This window comes from Rattus rattus, chromosome 2, assembly GCF_011064425.1.
Source record: "Rattus rattus isolate New Zealand chromosome 2, Rrattus_CSIRO_v1, whole genome shotgun sequence".
NCBI classification, from domain to species: domain Eukaryota; kingdom Metazoa; phylum Chordata; class Mammalia; order Rodentia; family Muridae; genus Rattus; species Rattus rattus.
The window spans coordinates 170698068-170716352 of record NC_046155.1 but is presented as its reverse complement, the minus strand read 5'-3'; the positions used below and the strand labels follow the sequence as shown (position 1 = coordinate 170716352).

Below are 18285 nucleotides of genomic sequence, written 5' to 3'. Positions count from 1 at the left end.
CACATGCACCACACTGAGATTCCACCACTACCTCATTCCAGTCAGAATGGTAGTCACTGAGAAAACACTTTTGCAGAAAAAGGGAACCTTTGCATGATGTAACTGCTGGTGCTGGTATAGCCATCCTTACACTATTGATGTACTATCTCTAAAAATCTGAATGTATAGTAAGTCATTTCTCCATCGGTGAAATGAGCCAATTCACGCCAGATGAGATTTTACTAAATGCAGGTTTATTGGGAAGCTGCTCTTGGGTGAGTTCATTGGCTCCAAGGACTGAGGCCAGGGAAGTCACCATTGGGAGGGGGGGAAAGAGGAAGAGAATCAAAGAAATGACCCATTGAGAGAGAGAGAGAGAGAGAGAGAGAGAGAGAGAGAGAGAGAGAGAGAGAGAGAGAGAACCAAAATGTCTGGATTATAAAGAGAAGAACTTTTGGGGAAGTTGGGAAGTTCAGTGTTGGGGACAGGGTATGCCAAGTCAGGACTGAGGGATGCTGGGAGAACCAGGAGGCCAGGTCTGCTTTAATATGTAAAATAAGCACCTCAGTCTCTTGTCCCCAGGTTCAAACAGCACAGACCACAGTACGGGCTGGAGCATCCCTGGGATTTACTAAAGCCACCACAGAGAGAAGACCGTGCACAACAGCTCAGATATGGACCCGACCCAGCTGGCCGCCCACAGAGGAACAGGTAAAGAAAATGCACACACACAGTTGGGGTTTTGCAACCACTGAGAAGAACAAAGTTCCATCGCTTACAAGAAACTGGATACCGGGGTTGGGGATTTAGCTCAGTGGTAGAGCGCTTGCCTAGCAAGCGCAAGGCCCTGGGTTCGGTTCCCAGCTCCGAAGAAAAAGAAAAAAGAAAAAAAAAAGAAACTGGATACAACTGGAGAGAATGGTATCAAAGAAGTCAAGTCAGCCTCAGAAAGACAGCTACAATTTTGTCAAATACAAAACTTTTTTTATCTGTGGTTCACACATTTTTACGAAGGTCAATAAAATGTTTGTAATGAAGACATACATCAGAATAGTGTCTGGGAAGAAAAAGAAGATGAAAATGGATTGAGAGAAGAGAGGGAAAGGAGCAGGGGTTGGGCTATGTTTAAACTTGAAGACAAATAAATTAAAATAAATTAGTTTACTATCATTCTTGGCTACATAGTAAGTTTGAGGTCAGCCTGGGCTACAGGAAACACTGTCTCAAAAATATATATATTATAACTAAATTTTTTTTTTAATAAATATATATTTTACTTTATTAAAAAGACTTAGAAAAGGAGTGTGGCACACACACACCTTTAACTCCAGCACTTGGGAGGTAGAGACAGACGGACCTCTGTGAGTTTCGGCCTAGCTTTGGCTACACTCTGAGACCTTGTCCAGAGAGGAGAGAGGGGTTAGCCCCAACTGAGTCAGCTTATAAAGAGAGTCCGCACTTGAGTCTCAGAGGTAGAAGTCTTTCAAGTCTGGCACATACACGAGGTAGAGGGTTTACCTTACCCAAACAAAGACTTCAGTTTCTGACTGTCTCAAAGCCCCTTAGCTTGCCTGTGTATGGACAGGGCTTCTCTCTACAGCCGTGCTAGACTCAACCTTGCTTTATGTGGCCCTAGCTTGCTGAGATGTCAAGTGTGAGTCAGCACACCGGGTTCCACGAGTCCTTTCGACAATGCAGAATTCGGCAGCGTCCAAGGAGACCCCCAACCTTGCTATGTTCGCCACACTGGACAGTCAGTCTCTCTGGAGGCTTTTTCTTTTGTGGGAGTAGGGTTCCAGTTGTTATGTCTTCAAGTTCCTTAGTTCTGTCCACCCCAGCACCACCACCTCAAGTTGTTCGTCTCCACGTTCGGGGCAGAGACGCCATTCGCCACTGAATAGCGGACGTTCTGGATGGGGGACAACAGACATCACATTTCAGTCAGGGCCTCTTTCAAGTAAACGGTCTTCCCAGTAAAGTGAGGTGCTCAAGGAGCTGGCCCACCCGATCCCTAAGCAGTGGCCATAGGCAGGGATTAGGAGGTAGGCAGACCTCAGAACCTTGGCACTCTGGCATCAGAGGCAGGAGGATTGTCAGAGGCTAGCCTAGGCTACAGTGACATGTCCTCCCCACCCCCCACCACCAAACAGAGAGCTGGATGCAGTGGCACACACCTGTAATCCAGTCACTAGGGAGATAGAGGCAGGTGGGTCAAGAGTTCAAGGCCAGCCTTGGCTAGACATTGTACTCAAAGGATAACTTGATCTCAAAATCAGATGTAGGCTCTCAAAATTCCTTCTAAAGACATACTCAGAATAATAATCCAGCCTCCTCCCACTAGGTCCCATCTTCCTCCCAGTGGGGCACAAGCTGGGGACCTGGAAAATCCCAACTCCCAATGCCACACTGTAGCTATCTGCCCTGCCCTTCTTGAGAAAGTTCCAGAAATAGGTCTGTGGCCTACTCAGACCCCTTCATCCTCCTCCCTTGTGCCTCTGTACTCACCCCCCTGTCTGAGGTCCTGGACTGCCGACCACGACCTGGAGAAACAAGAGAACTTGTCAGGAGGAAAGTGATACTGGAATCATGGGAAGAGGATGCCTAGACTATGGAATCATGGGAAGAGGATGTCTGAGACTCTGGAATCATGGGAAGAGGATGCCTAGACTATTGGAATCATGGGAAGAGGATGTCTGAGACTCTGGAATCATGGGAAGAGGATGTCTGAGACTCTGGAATCATGGGAAGAGGATGTCTGAGACTCTGGAATCATGGGAAGAGGATGTCTGAGACTCTGGAATCATGGGAAGAGGATGTCTGAGGGCATCTGGGCTTCTTTGGTCTTTGCATTGGTGCAGGACAGGGAAGAGCCAGCCATGGTGGTGCACACACTTTAGAAGTAGACCAGTGCTTTAAGGTCATTTCTGGCTACATATAGAATGTGAGGCCAGCCTAGACTACATGAGTCCCTGTCTCAAAAAAAGAAAAGGATGTTGGGGATTTTGCTCAGTGGTAGAGCGCTTGCCTAGCAAGCGCAAGGCCCTGGGTTCGGTCCTCAGCTCTGGAAAAAAAAAAGGGGGGGTACTGGGGGGGAAGATAGCTCAGTGGTTAAGAGCACTGGCCATTTTTTTTTTCCGGAGCTGGGGACCGAACTCAGGGCCTTGAGCATGCTAGGCAAGCGCTCTACCACTGAGCTAAATCCCCAACCCCCTAGCACTGGCCATTTTTACAGAGGACCTGGATAGAGTTCCTTGAACCCACATGGTGCCTCACAACCACCTGTAACTCCAGTTCCAGGGCATCTGACGCCCTCTTCTGGCTTCTGTGGGCACTGCATGCATGTACTATGCAGACATAAATGCAGATAAAGCACCCATGATACCACGTTAAAACAAAAACAAAACAAAATATAAAGCCAGGCATGGTGGTGCACACCTTCAATCCCAGCACTCAGGAGGCAGAGGCAGGTGGATCTCTGTGAGTTCAAGGGTTCCCTGGTCCACATACTGGATTCCAGGCCAGCCTGGGCTAAGGAGTGAGAGCCTGTCTCCAAAACAAAATAATTTGTCCAAGAGCCAAAATTCTCTCTCTAACCCTTTAGGGCTGGTGTGGCGTTGGGGCTAGTGAGTTAACCTCTGTGTGCCTGAGTTCCCTCAACTCTCCAGCAGGGGTCAGTCAGTAAATGGAAGGTGTCTCTTTTGTGACAAGAAGACATTGGAGACACAGCTGAGACCAAGAGACAGACAGCCTCACCTTTCTGGAAGTTAATAGTGAGGATAATTATTACTAAAGCCAATGATGGCCGTAGCTAACGCACCCCCCCCCAGCACGTGCCTTCTCAGGCGGCAAGGGCTGTGCTAATCATGTCATCTGCTCTGGTATATGTCAATCCACAGAGACGAAGTCGCTCCTCCCCCGGGATATAACCACTGAGACAGGGCTAGGATTTAGCTTTATCTCGGGGTGGAGGGAGAGGCCCTGACATTTAGCCCAGGTTGGCTTCTAAACTCACAATCATCCCGTCTCGGCCTCCCGAGTGCTGAGATTAAAGGTGCGTGCGCCACCCCTGCCTGGCACGTTTTTTTTTTTTGAGGCAAGGTCCCAGGTAGCCCAAGCTGACCTATGTAGCAGGAGATACCTTTGACCCTGACAGTTCCAAGTCCTCTGTGCTCACAGTCCACTGGGACAGATACACATGTCCCCACACAGGGCTGTGACACATGTGACCACCAGGACTGAGCAAGGCTGGTCTGGGTGAGACTGAAGACAGCTCTTGATCTGCTCTGTGAGAGGTCAGAGGGGATTCTGTAGAGGAGGAGGCAGAAGCCAGGTGACTGGGGACAGGGTGGGGGGCAGGTTTATTTCACGTTTTGAAGAAAAAAATCAGTCACAAAGGATGGCCTTCTATGACCAACCGGTCATTCTGTGTGGCTACAGCAGCCAGGTTGGTCAGTTAAAACACACATCCCTTCCCCCACACAGCACAGGCCCCTGTGCAGACTACACTGGCATTCAGACCTAGTGCTTAGACAGTGTGGTCTATGGAAAGTGAAGGGCTTGGGACATGGTTCAGTGGTAGAGCTCCTGCCTAGAATCCCCCAATGAGGGCTGGGGGCGTGGCTCAGTGGTAGAGCCCCTGCCTAGAATCCCCAGGGAGGGGCTGGGGGCGTGGCTCAGTGGTAGAGCCCCTGCCTAGAATCCCCCAGTGAGGGGCTGGGGTGTTGCTCAGTGGTAGAGCCCCTGCCTAGAATCCCCCAGTGAGGGGCTGGGGTGTGGCTCAGTGGTAGAGCCACTGCCTAGAATCCCCTAGTGAGGGGCTGGGGGCTCCTGTGGGGGGGCTGGGGGCGTGGCTCAGTGGTAGAGCCCCTGCCTAGAATCCCCCAGTGAGGGGCTGGGGGCGTGGCTCAGTGGTAGAGCCCCTGCCTAGAATCCCCCAGTGAGGGGCTGGGGGCGTGGCTCAGTGGTAGAGCCCCTGCCTAGAATCCCCCAGTGAGGGGCTGGGGGCGTGGCTCAGTGGTAGAGCCCCTGCCTAGAATCCCCCAGTGAGGGGCTGGGGGCGTGGCTCAGTGGTAGAGCTCCTGCCTAGAATCCCCAGGGAGGGGCTGGGGGCGTGGCTCAGTGGTAGAGCCCCTGCCTAGAATCCCCTAGTGAGGGACTGGGGGCGTGGCTCAGTGGTAGAGCTCCTGCCTAGAATCCCCAGGGAGGGGCTGGGGGCGTGGCTCAGTGGTAGAGCCCCTGCCTAGGATCCCCCAATGAGGGCTGGGGGCGTGGCTCAGTGGTAGCGCCCCTGCCTAATATACACAAAGCCCAACATTCCATCTCTAATACTTCAAAACCAAATCCGAAAACTCTCTGGCTGTACCGTTGATCTGTGCCCATGGATGCTTGGGACCCAAGGCTGCACAGAGTGGGGACTCCTTGAAGCGGCTCTCAAAAGAGGGTAAAGGAATGTCCTAAGGACGAAAAGACTTACCACGCCTGTATTTCCAGAATACAATGCCTGCTACTACTCCGATGATCAGGACACAAAAGACGATGGCAATGATGGCAATGATGGAGCCAGCACCTGAGCTTGTCTTTGGCTGCAGAATCTCAGATGCCTCTGGAAAATGGGCAAGCAGGTAAGGACAGTTATTCAGCTTTCATGTTGCCTCTGCATCTTTGAAACAACTCCCCGAATTCCACCTCGCTCAGTCTACAGTGTCTAGGTGTTGACCACCCTTTCTGGTCATTACAGCGGGACTGTTTGTTTTAGTTTTCTGTTTTGAGATAGGGGCTCGTGTAGCCCAGGCTGACCACAAACGTGTTATGTAGCCAGGGATAACCTTCCACCCCATTTCTCCTCCCTCTCTGTCTCCCAAGCACTGTGATCACAGGTGTGTACCACAGCACCCAGCAGATAACATGCTAGGGTTTGAACCCGGGCCTCATGCCTGTTAAGCAAGCACTCTACCAAATAAACTGTATCCTTGGCCCTGGCCATTCAGGTTTTTGAACCTTCTGCGTCAGCCCTGCCAGGGACCGAGAGGTGTGTGCCCCTACGCTTCCAAGATAAGAGATGTAAAGAAATTCCTGGACTGGCACCCGGATCCAACCATACCTGAAGCTGCACCTTCACCAACTTATTTTTCCAAGTAAGAATTACAATTATTCATGTGCATGTGTTTGCAGATGTGTGCACATGTGCCTTGCCGTAGTGGGTAAGTGGAGGTTGGAAGGCAACTTGTGGAAGTTGGGTCTCTCCTTCCGATGAATGTGCCAGGGTTTGAACTCAGACCATCAGGCTTGGCAGCAAGCCCCTTTAGCCGCTGAGCCGACTCTGTGCCTCCTGCCCTCCCCTTTCAGATTTTCTTTGCTTAATATGTCCAAGACCCTTGGGAAGAGACTTCTGAGTCCCTCTGTAGAGAGAATCTCTTATAAGCATCCCCTGTCAATAAACAAGCTTATGGCCAATGAGCTGAGGCAGGAACTAGAAGGAGGGGCATCCAGCAGGGATAGAGCCAAGTGTGGGAGGATGGGCCCAGACATAGAGGAAGATAGCCGTATGTAACTAAGGACCAGGTAAACAGCCACACAGCAGAATTTACAATAGAATAGTGGGGTTATTAAATTATAAAGCTGGGGTTGGGGATTTAGCTCAGCGGTAGAGCGCTTGCCTAGGCCTGGGTTCGGTCCCCAGCTCCAGAGGGGGGAAAAATTATAAAGCTGTCGGGGAACATGCCTAGCTATGTGGCCTAGGCATTGTAAATATATTTGAGTCTCTGAGTCATTATTTACAGGAGTTTGGGGCTGAGAGGAAAAAGACGGACTTACAGAAAACTTCTTATTACATTCCTTGGTCAGAGGTGTCCCACACCTGCCCTAGTCCGGGCTGTATGTGACCTATGACTGCCATCATTCTTGGCCACCCCACCCAGATCCCACTGCTAAGGGGCCATCCTCCTGTACCTCCCCTCCTTGTCCGAGGACTGCTCACCTTTAACTAAGATGGTCACTTGGCCCTGCCCAGACCCTAGGGCATTGATGGCTTCGCACACAAAGATCGTGTTATTGAGGCCATCCACGGTGGAGATTAGCAGGTGACTGCCGTTTTCCTGGAAATGAGTGGAGTTGGGAAGGGGACCCGTGGCCCTGGGGAAGACAGGATAGTAAGCGGGCAGCCTCTGTGATGGGACACAAATGCTGTAGTGGGGGGCTTTAGCTTCAAGTCCTCGCCTCCGGCTGTCCCCCATACGGCCACCAGAGGGCACACGGACCCAGATCCATTTCCAGGGCTCTCAGGGCCAGGCCTCACTCAGGGCAAGGCCCACGTGATCCGACCTCCCCCCTCTACCTGTGCACATTAACACGAACCTCCCGCTCCATGCACCTACACCTCCCTTAGACCTTTGCAGAAGCAGGGGCCGATGGTGGCAGAGAAGCACCTGCAAACGCCATTCTCTCACTGTGGGTACAATGCCCGTCCTCCGGTGCTGAGCTCTGCCTGGCCTCCCCCCAGGCTTCTGCTCTCAGGCACAGCCTTGGTGACAGGACACTACTTCTACTGCAGAGCAACCCTCCTTCTCTAGTCCCCACCCTGTTTTACCTATCCCAGACATTTATCTTTCTCAGACATTCTTTTACAATTTTATGTTGCTCGGCGGGGCAGAAAGCCCAGAAACACAGAGACTTTGGTCAACCTTATGCACCAAGCTGGGTTGGAGGATGGGCACAAGCCATAAGGAAGTATCCAAGCAGGGAGGCAGCAGGTGTGGAAGTGTGGAGTTCTCAGCACCGAAATGACTCAGAGGTGCTCTACCACTGAGTCAGGCTCCCGGTCCTTAGATGCCAAATGTTGATGTCATTTCCTTTCCAGTAAATACTGGTAATGTGGTGTGGCCCTTAACCACCAAGGCATGCATGGTTGCACAGTTAAAATACAGAAATGGTCACCTTATCACACAATATGAACAGATTTGCTCTATTTTAAGACAGGCTCTCACCGCGTAGCCCTGACTGGCTAGAATCTGCTCTGTAGACCTGGCTGGCCTTGAACTCACGAAGACTGGCTTGCCTCTGCTGAGATTAAGGCATGTGCCACCACACCTGGCCCTAAAGACTGGTTAAATAACTGATTAATATATAGAGTGTAGATTCTAACAATGTGGGCAGGGTCTAGTAGGGACTCCAGGAACCATAGCAAGCAGGAGGCTGAGGGAGCAGGGCCGTCAATTCATGGACCGCGCCTGTGGTGCCAGAACTTGGGACCCTGAGGCAGGGTTGCAGCAAGTTCTAGGCCAGCCATGCTGAGGTCTACGTAAGGAAACTGTCTCAAAAAAGCCCAAAATGGGGCCAGTAAGATGACTCAACAGGTGGAAAGTGCTTTTGCCAAGCCTGACGATCCACGATCTGAGTTCTATCCCAGAGTTCTACACATGGTAGAAGGAGAAAACGGATGCCTGCCTTCTGACCCCCTCACGTGCATGGTGGCATTGGCTGCTTCCTCCCCACAAAATAAATGAATAGATGGAATAGTTTTTTTAAATGCCAAAGTAGAGGCAGTGAATATCAGTCAGAAATTCCTCGACCTGAATTTCTTTTTTCTTTTGGGCATTCACTTGGAAAATTCCTATGACAATGCATATTGGAAATTTCCCTAACAAGAAGAAACAGGGTTGTGAAACTATGAGCTTCGCTATGTTTAGAACGTGGGAGGGAAGATGTGCAAACTGCCCCTAGGACAAGATTACAGCTGTCGGGGGACCAGAAGAATAGGGAGGGGTGGTGCATGTGTGCGTGTGTGTGCGTCTGTGTGCACACACGTGGGACTAACCAAAGTGGGTGGCTATACTTGAATACATGCACTAATGGGTCTGTTTGAAAGTTCTAGAATGGCTCATCCCAAGTATTTTTGAAATAAAGAAAGAAGTCTAATAAAACTTATGTTCAATTATTTATACATTAGGCAGGTGTCATAGAGCTTGCCTAGAATCCCCCAGTGAGGGGCTGGGGGTGTGGCTCAGTGGTAGAGCCCCTGCCTAGAATCCTCCAGTGAGGGACTGGGGGCGTGGCTCAGTGAGGGACTGGGGGCGTGGCTCAGTGGTAGAGCCCCTGCCTAGAATCCCCCAGTGAGGGGCTGGGGGCGTGGCTCAGTGGTAGAGCCCCTGCCTAGAATCCCCTAGTGAGGGACTGGGGGCGTGGCTCAGTGGTAGAGCATCTGCCTAGAATCCCCCAGTGAGGGGCTGGGGGCGTGGCTCAGTGGTAATATATTTTCCTAGAGTTTATGAGGCCCTGGATTCTAACCTTAACTGAAAAAGAAAATCACCCTGTCTGTCTTTCTTTCTTTCTTTCTTTCTTTCTTTCTTTCTCTCTCTCTCTCTCTCTCTCTCTCTCTTTCCTTCCTTCCTTCCTTCCCTTCTTTTCTTTTCTCTTTGAGATGAGGTCTTTATTCATGTGGGTGCTGGGGATTAGCCTCAGGTTCTCTTGTTTGTACAGCAAACACTTTCCCACCTGAGCCATCTCCCTTTCCTGTCCATATAAGCTCAGCCTCCAGAGGCATTTGGAGCTTCTGACGGCTCTGAGGTAATTTTCTTATCTGTACACTGGAATGGCTGGTGGCTTCAGGAGTGGCAGATGTAGGTGGTCAGGAATCAAAGGGATCTGGATGAAGGCAGACCTCTTTGATTTATTTATCTATCCTGGGTGACTCACCTAAGGATTAAACTATTATCCCAGCTTTTTTTTTTTTTTTTTTTTTTTTTTTGCCTTTAACCTTAACAGAGAAGGGGATTTCCGAGGGGTATGGTGGAAAAAAAAAATCCCTGGACAGCTAGTGTGGCCGTGATCTGAATCCAACCACCCTGAAAACCCCAGGCACAGTCACAAGACTAAAATTTTTTTTTTTTTTTTTTTTTTCTTTTCTTTTTTTTTTTTCGGAGCTGGGGACCGAACCCAGGGCCTTGCGCTTGCTAGACAAGCGCTCTACCACTGATCTAAACCCCCGACCCCTAAGACTAAAATTTTACTAGGACTATGATTTTACTGATTTTGATTGGGGGGGGGAGGGGCAGGGTTTCTCTGTATAGCCCTGGCTGCCGTGGAACTTACTCTGTAGACCAGGCTAGCCTCCAACTCACAGAGGTCCACCAGCCACTGCTACCAGCATGCTGGGATTAAAGATGTGGGCTACTATGCCCAACTCAATTTTGTTTTTTGTTTTTTTTGTTTTTTTCGTTTTTTTTTTTGTTTGTTTGTTTTTTTCCGGAGCTGGGGACCGAACCCAGGACCTTGCGCATGCTAGGCAAGCGCTCTACCACTGAGCTAAATCCCCAACCCCTGCCCAACTCAATTTTAACTGCTCCTGTATTTGCCCTTCTCTCTCAAACCTGTGGGTCCTGACCCCAGCTCCCCTCCCACAGATGGTGTTCCAGGTCCCAATCACTCACGTGCTCCAGCTATAGTTGGTGGGCGGTGGTTTGCTGCGAGCTTCACAGGTCAGGTTCACGTTAGTGAGGCCAATGTACCAGTTGCCGTCATAGCCAGAGATGGACACTTCGGGTGGATCTGGAGAAGATGGGCATGAGGCTGAGGTCTGGGCAGTGCCTGGGGGGCCTCTCCTGAGCAGGAGGCAGCTTGGCAGCTTTGGGGATCAACCCATGATAGTCAGGTCTGGGCTTCCTTAGTCAGGGACTTCTCAGGTTCCTCCTTTAAGTGAGTTTCCCTGCAACAAGTCTTGGCTTGTCTTGGGTGTCATGTGAGCAAAGGCCTTTCTGGACACTGCAAACACATTCATGGCTCTGACAAGAGAGCCCAGGGTAGACAGTGATGACAAGGAAGGTAAGTGGAGTGTCTCAAGAGCTTGTATAGGAGCTAGGCATTGACCAGACACTTGGGAGGTGGAGGCAGGAGGACCATGAGTTTGAGGGCAGCATGGGCTACATTGAAAGATCCTACCTCAACTCAGTCCCTGAAAAAGCAAGATTGTGTCGACTCTGTTGATGAGCTTGGTGTAGACAGGGTGTGGGAGTGCAGGGTGGATGCCACTGATTGGGGGAAAGTTCAGTCCTAGGGGAGCAAGCAGTAAAGACGAGTGTGTGCGTGCGTGTGTGTGTGTGTGTGTGTGTGTGCGCGCGTGCGCGCGTGCTAGATGGGGCAGCATAGATGACCTAGGAGCTTAAATCCCAATAGTTCAAGATGCTACCCCTAGTCACAGAGACTCTCACAGCTTCAGAGACAGCTGGTTTGAGAGGCACTAACTTGAAGATTTAGTCTGGCAAGATGACTGGAGAGATGGCTCGGCGGTTAGGAGTATTAACTGCTCTTCCAGAGGTCCTGAGTTCAATTCCCAGCAACCACATGGTGGCTCACAACCATCTGCAATGGGATCTGATGCCCTCTTCTAGTGTGTCTGAAGACTGCTATAGTGTGCATAATAAATAAACCTTAAAAAATAAAGGTATCACCAAGACTGAGAAGTCAATCCTGTGTCAAAATTGGGCCAGCGAGATGGCTCAGTGGGTGCCTACCACGGCCACCTGGCTTGATGACCCAAGTCAAGCCTTGACGCTCATATGGTGGGGGGGGGTGACACTCGAGGGACTCTGATTTCCACACATGCATAGCTGTCTCCTCTGGACACATGATTAAGAAATACTTAGATGTCATAAAATTTTTAAAAATTAACCTTTTGGATATTTAGGGTTGGGTAAAATCCACTATGATCATTAATTGCATTTGGGTTTGTTTGTACTGAGCATGTCGTAGCCGAGGCTGGCCTCAAACCTGGATGCCCTGACCTTAGCCTCCTGTGTATTGGGATTCCAGGTGTGCACTACCATGTCAGACTTACGGGGTCTCATGTAGCCTAGGCTGGACTTGAACATGCTTCCATCAAGCCGTGAGAGCAGTGCTTCCCAACCTTCCTAATGCTGTGACCCTTTAATACAGTTCTTCATGCTGTAGTGACACCCCCCCCATAAAACTCTTTTTGTTGCTACCTCATAACTGTAATTTTGCTGCTATGAATCATAATGGCTTTTGGTGACTCCTGTGGAAAATGTTATTTGACCTACAAGGGGGTCAAGACCCACAGGTTGAGAACCACTTCCGGGACGCTGGGATTATAGGTGTGTGCTACTATGTCAGGCTTATGTGATGCTGGGGTTCAAACCCATGACTCTGTGCAAGCTGGGTGAATAGTTTGCTGTGTCCTACTTCGGTTGGGTGGACTCTTTGCCTCTGTCGGTAAATCTGCAGGTGTCCCTGTCAATTAGGCATCTAGGGGAGGTGACCCTGGCCCCACAGAGTGTGAGTCCCAACCACGGAGCACAGCTAATTACATGTACTGATGGCCGGGAGACAGGCAGCCCAGAGATGAGCCAGTGTAGACAGTGCCAGGGCGTTTGGACTGTGGACCCAGGATTCAGTGTCAGACTGTGGGGCGGTGTCCACATAGCCTGCCATGGTTGGGACATTGGAATGTAGGTGGGCTGGTCGGCATAGACAATGTAGGAGAGAGGGGTACCATATTGGGGAAACAGTGGGTGCCTTAGAGAACCAGGGTAAAAATAGGAAGAGGGTGTGTGTGTGTGCGTGTGTGTGCGTGTGTGTGTGTGTGTGTGTGTCTCAGTGACTATGCCCCATAGCTGGTCTAAGGAGTGAGTGTGGATGAGGGACCGTGAATTAGGGAGGAGACAGAGGCTGCCAGGGGTCAGGGTTTGTACTCATGCGCAACACACTCACAAGGTAGGGAAAGGATCAACCGCTGCTGGTCTGGCTCCTGGAAGCTTTCATGTTCCACTGTGCAGGTGATGTTCTTGCCATCTGCCTGGCTAGAAGGCACCATGGAGAGGTAGCTGATAACTGTGGTGGTGCCCGGTTGGGACCCTGTTTCCTTCATTTCACGGTAGCTTCCATTCACATTCGAGGACCACGTGATTCGTCCAGGAGGGTGACCATCAGCAGAGATGCATTTGGCCACGTCCTGCGGCATCGAGGTGGGAGAGGGCTCCAGGGCCTCTGCTGTGTTTTTAGGTCGGGCTGCAAGAACCATTAAGGACACATTCCACAGGCCATTCAACAGCCAAAGGAAGAAAGCACTTTATCCTGCTTTGTTGTTGTTTTTGTTTTTGTTTTGTTTTTGAGACAAGATCTCACTATGTAGCCCAGGTTGGCCTGGAGCTCATAAGCCTCTGGCCTCAGGTTCCTTGGTGGTGGAATACAGGCTTGTGCCACTACGCTTGGTGTTAGAGGGGTAGCTTAAGGGTATGAGACGGCCAATTTGAAATCCTAGTATTGGGCGGGCAACATGACTCAGTGGATATAGGTGTTTCCTGCCACGCCCGATAGCCTGAGTTCATTCCCCGGACTCACAAAGGACAATTCCTCTACCTTTGTCCTTTGACTGCCTCCTGTATAGGCACACAGATAAATAAAATATAATGAAGAATATGAAGTAAAATCTCAACTCTGCTTCTGAAGAGCCAGATAGATGCAGGTTAAGTCTATGTATCAGGGGAGAGAGAATAAGAATACACGGGCCAAGCACTCAGAATGAGGTTTAGGAGGGGACCGGAGAAGTGGCTCAACAGTTCTGAGCACAGGCTAATCTTCCAGAGGACCCAGGTTCAAGTCTCAGCACCACAACTTCCAAGGCAGCTCACAACTATCTATAACTCCAGTTCCAGGGGATCCAATATCCTCTTCTGGACTTCATGAATACATAATATATATTACATATGAATATATTATATGACCATGTAATATATATTACATATGAATATATTATATGACTATGTAATATATATTACATATGAACATATTATATGACTATGTAATATGTATTACATATGAACATATATGACTATGTAATATATATTACATATGAATATATTGTATGACTATGTAATATGTATTATATATGAATATATTATATGAATATGTAATATATACATACATACATACAAAATGCTCTTTGGTACATAGCTCTGTAAGTATTATTTGATTAAAGAAGGAAGGAATAGTCTCTGGTCTCTCCCTCCCTCTCTCCTTTTTTTAAAAAAATTATTTTATGTTATGAGTACACTGTAGCTGTCCTCAGACACACCAGAAGAGGGCATCAGATCTCATTACAGATGGTTGTGAGCCACCGTGTGGTTGCTGGGACTTGAACTCAGGACCTCTGGAAGAGCAGTCAGTGCTCTTAACCACTGAGCCATCTCTCCAGCCCATCTCTCTCCCTCTCTATCTCTCTCACTGTCCTCTCCCTGCCTCCATGCGTTCCTAGCTGGCCTCTTCCGTTCTTTCTCTCTTTCTGTCCTTCTCTGTCCCCTTTCTCTCTCTGCCTCTACTCCCTTCCTCATACCTCTTCTCCATGTCCCTAAATAAACTTCATTTTATATTAAAAGAAAGAAAGAAAAGCCAGGTATAATGATGTACCCACTTAATTCTAGCACTCAGAAGGCAGAGGGAGGAGAATTGCTGTGAGTCTGAGGCTAGCCTGGTCTACATAGCAAGTTTCAGGCCAGCTAGGGTTAGAAAGACCACATATCAAAAAAGGTCAGGTCAGAGGACTGGGGTGCAATGACTGTAAGCTCAGGAGGACAAGGACATCTTCAGCTACACAGCAAGTTGGAAGCCAGCCTGGGCTCCACGAGATCCTGCCTGGATCCTCTGACTTACCCCACGTCTGGTCTGAACAAACGGAGGCTATGTCATGTCCCAAGGGTATCTTGCTTTCTTGGTTTGGCTAGCTCCCTGCTCCCCTGGCCTGGGGTCCCTTCTCCTTACCCCAACACTTACCGAACACCTTCAGCCAGACATTGGCGCTCTTACTGCCTGTGGGGAACGTGGCAATCTGACACTCATAGATGCCTTCGTCTTCTACACGCAAGTTCGAGATGGCCAGAGATGCGTTCCTCAGATCCTCGTACACCTTGGCAACCAAGAACTTCACCCTCTCTGGATCAGAGATGCTGGGCCCCTTCTTGGGGTGGAAGACAGCCACGGAAGGGTGGGATCCATCTGGATCCCTCTTCATCCATGTTAGCTGAGTGACTGTCACATTCTCTATGGAAGCCAGACTACAGTGCAAGACTGTAGACCCTCCCAAGAGGCCGGTCGAATTGGAGAGCACCTGCACAGCTATCTCCCCACCTGGGAACCCAGAGGTGTCAATTAATTCATTTAAATTAATTTATTTTAAAGTTGTATATTTTTAGTTCACGTGTGTTAGTGTTTGCTAGCATGGACGTACGTATAAAAATGATTTTTAAATCCATTTTTCCTGGTGGCTGCTTCCCATCAATAACAACTCTGAGACTAATTGGTTATTATTAAATGCCTAGGCCACAAGCTTTGGCTCATTCCCTGACGAGCTCGTAACTCACTTAACCCATTTAGACTGTTCTGCATCTACCATGTGGTTAGCTGCCTCTCCTCCAGTGCTGGTCTGCCTCTCCCTTAGCGTCTCCTCAGTGTCTCCCTGCTGGTTTACATCTGTCCCCATCCCGCCAACCCCCAACCCCTGCGCCCCGCCCTATCTTTTATTCTCTCACTATTTCCCAGAATCCTTTCTTCCTGCCAGTGTCCCACCCCATATTTCCTGCCTCAGCTCATTGGCCATTGGCTCTTTTATTGACAGGTGATGTTTATAAGAGATTTTCCTCTACACGTGTGTGCAACATATGTGTGCAGTGCCCACGGGGGCCAAAAGTGAGGCATGAAATTCCCCTATATTTGAGATACAGAGGACTGTGAATCACCATGTGGGAGCTGAGAACCCAAGTCCTCTACAAGAGCAGCCAGTGCTTTCTTACCTTACTTTAATAATAATAATAATAATAATAATAATAATAACAATAATAATAAACAATGTATTGGGGTTATATTTAAATATTTATACGTTATAATACAATTACTTAAGTATATTATATTTAAATATTATTGATATAATAAATATGCTTATATTACAGAATCTATTATAATGTACAATAATTTTACCTTATAATTATATAGTAGGTATAATTTATTATAATTAATTACTATTAGAGATAAGGTCTCAGTATGTTGAACAGGCTGGTCTGGAACTCTGCTTGCCTCTGCCTAAGTCCTGGGACTAAAGGCGTGCGCTATCCCCCTGGGCTGCAGGTGTCCCTTAGAAATAAATGCATAAATGGAGGCATAGGAAAATTTGTTAGGGGTTCACACCGGCATAAGATGAAAAGGTGGGGTTTGAATCTGGGCCATTAATAGTCACTCCGCTAGGCCCTATGTGAGACTCTGTCTTTAGCCCAACACACAGTAGGCCTTCAACATTAGCAGATACAGTGTCAGGCATTTCTGATTACTTCAGAAGTCAATAATACTTCAGAAGTCTAATAATGACTTCAGAGTCAAGTTCTGGGAACCCAGGCCCTGCCATGGCGACCCTAGGGTGCCCCTGTACCAGGTTCCACCTGCCTCTGCCTCCCCAGTATTGAGATTAAAGGCATGAATGAGCCACCACCTCCCTGTTTTGGTTTGGTTTGGTTTTTTGGTTTTGGTTTTTGGTTACAGCCATGAAGTCAGCATGCTGCTAACCTCACACTGAGCTCTCTCGGAGAGCCCAGCTGACTTGCTGATCCACCACTGAAACAATGGGACTTAGCCCAGAGCTCCTAATTAGGTTGTGTGAGGTCCAAGGGTCTATCGTCAGCACCTCGCATGCTCAGGGTAGACTCCTGCGCTAGAATTCCCCGAGTGAGGGGCTGGTTTCAGTCTCCAACTCAACGAAAGGAAAATGAATGAAAGAACCAACTCTGAGGAGTTTGCTGGAGACTCGGGTGTAGCCGCCAGGCTTCCTGGCATAAGTCACCTGATTCTTGCGTAGGTGTCATTTATTTTACAATAAAAAAAAAAAAAAAAAAAAAAAAAAAGCCCAAAACTTTGTGAGCGCTCGCGTGTGCGCGCGCAGCGGGACAAATCAGGGTCTCATTCCGCAGTCTAGGCTACTTTGGAACTCAAGGCAACCCTCCTACCTCATCTTCCCCGGTACTAGGGGGCCCAGTGTGGGCCATCCTGCATGAGTTTTCTGGAAACTCTGCTCCGGAATCCAGACCGGAGGAAGAAGGGCGGGGAAGAAGGGATCGGGTGGCCTCAGAGGGCCTCTCGAGGCGCGCCCAGGCCGGGGAGCAGGAGCGCGGGGCTACTTACCCGCTTTCTGGAACGCAAAGCAGGACAGCAGCAGCAGCCACACTGACCACACCCGGGAGCGAGAGGCACCAGCGAGTGGGGCCATGTGGTTCCGGGTCCGATTCAGTTCCCTGTAGTCCACGCGGATCCAAGCTAGCAGCGAGCGGTCAAGCGTCCTTTCTCTCCCGGTAGCTGGCGTCGTCTGGAATCTGAGCAGCGCGGGTGTCACCCTTTAAGCGCTGTCTTCGGCGCGCAGGCGCACACAGCCAAACCCGTCCGCTGGGCTAGTTGCCCAAGGCACTGGCAATTTGTGTTAAGTAAACCTGTGGTCCCAGCACGGGAGTCGGGTTGGGGAAAATGGAGGAAGAGGATCGGAGGTCCAAAGCAGGTTCGATGCCAGCCTGGGCCATAGGAGATCATCCCGGATTTTTTTTTTCTAATTAAAAATAATAGGGGTAGAGGGGAAGGTAGGCTTAAAATGTCTTTAATCACAGCACTCTGCAAGGCAGGCAGATCTGTGAGTTCTGTCAACCTGGTCCACGTAGACAAATCCAGCCCACAAACTCATACATACACACCCAGGCACACACATCATACATATATACACACATGCATGCGTACATAGAAAAGCAGTTTAGAATCTATCAAATTGGAAACAGATGTTAAAGAACAGCCAAAATAGTTAATAAGAAAAATGTAAAGGTTGGTGTTGCTTCCCCAGGGATCTGACTTTTCCACCATTTTCTTTCATTGCAGGAAACTGACAAGCTCTGTGTGTGTGTGTGTGTGTGTGTGTGTGTGCGCGCGCGCGCGCGCGCCCGCCCGCAGGCATAAAAACACAGAACCAGAGTCTCAATGATGAAACAGCCTTTGTAAGGGAAAGGACTAGAGACACTGTGTTCACAGGGCAGAAAGGACTCTGTTTCAAGAAGAAATAGGGTCTCATGAGGCACAGGCTGCCCTTAGACTGACTATTTTAGGTCAGCGGTTCTCAACCTTCCCAACGCACGATTGTTTTTTGTTTGTTTGTTTGTTTTTTCTTTTTTTCGGAGCTGAGGATCGAACCCAGGGCCTTGTGCTTGCTAGGCAAGCGCTCTACCACTGAGCTAAATCCCCAACCCCCCAATGCACGATTCTTTAATACAGTTCTTCATGCTA

General features: G+C 49.2%; 1 protein-coding gene across 1 annotated transcript; it reads right to left on the bottom strand.

Annotated features, from left to right (window-relative positions):
* Positions 1-941: 941 nt before the first annotated feature.
* Positions 942-17319, bottom strand: LOC116892522 (poliovirus receptor homolog). The gene is made up of 8 exons (XM_032894277.1): positions 17149-17319; positions 14758-15111; positions 12700-12996; positions 10404-10521; positions 6956-7110; positions 5453-5581; positions 2485-2519; positions 942-1888 (listed from the first exon to the last, which is right to left on the bottom strand). The coding sequence occupies exons 1-8, from the start codon at positions 17231-17233 to the stop codon at positions 1799-1801; spliced, it is 1263 nt and encodes a 420-aa protein (XP_032750168.1). The 5' UTR covers positions 17234-17319; the 3' UTR covers positions 942-1798.
* Positions 17320-18285: the final 966 nt, after the last annotated feature.

Coding starts and splice junctions, on each gene's coding strand:
- LOC116892522 (XM_032894277.1), bottom strand. CDS start 17,233: ATGGCCCCACTCGCTGGTGCCTCTCGCTCCCGGGTGTGGTCAGTGTGG. Junction 12,997..14,757: donor TGTCTGGCTGAAGGTGTTCG/GTAAGTGTTGGG, acceptor TGGTTCTTGCAG/CCCGACCTAAAAACACAGCA. Junction 2,520..5,452: donor ATTCTGGAAATACAGGCGTG/GTAAGTCTTTTC, acceptor TTGTTTCTCCAG/GTCGTGGTCGGCAGTCCAGG.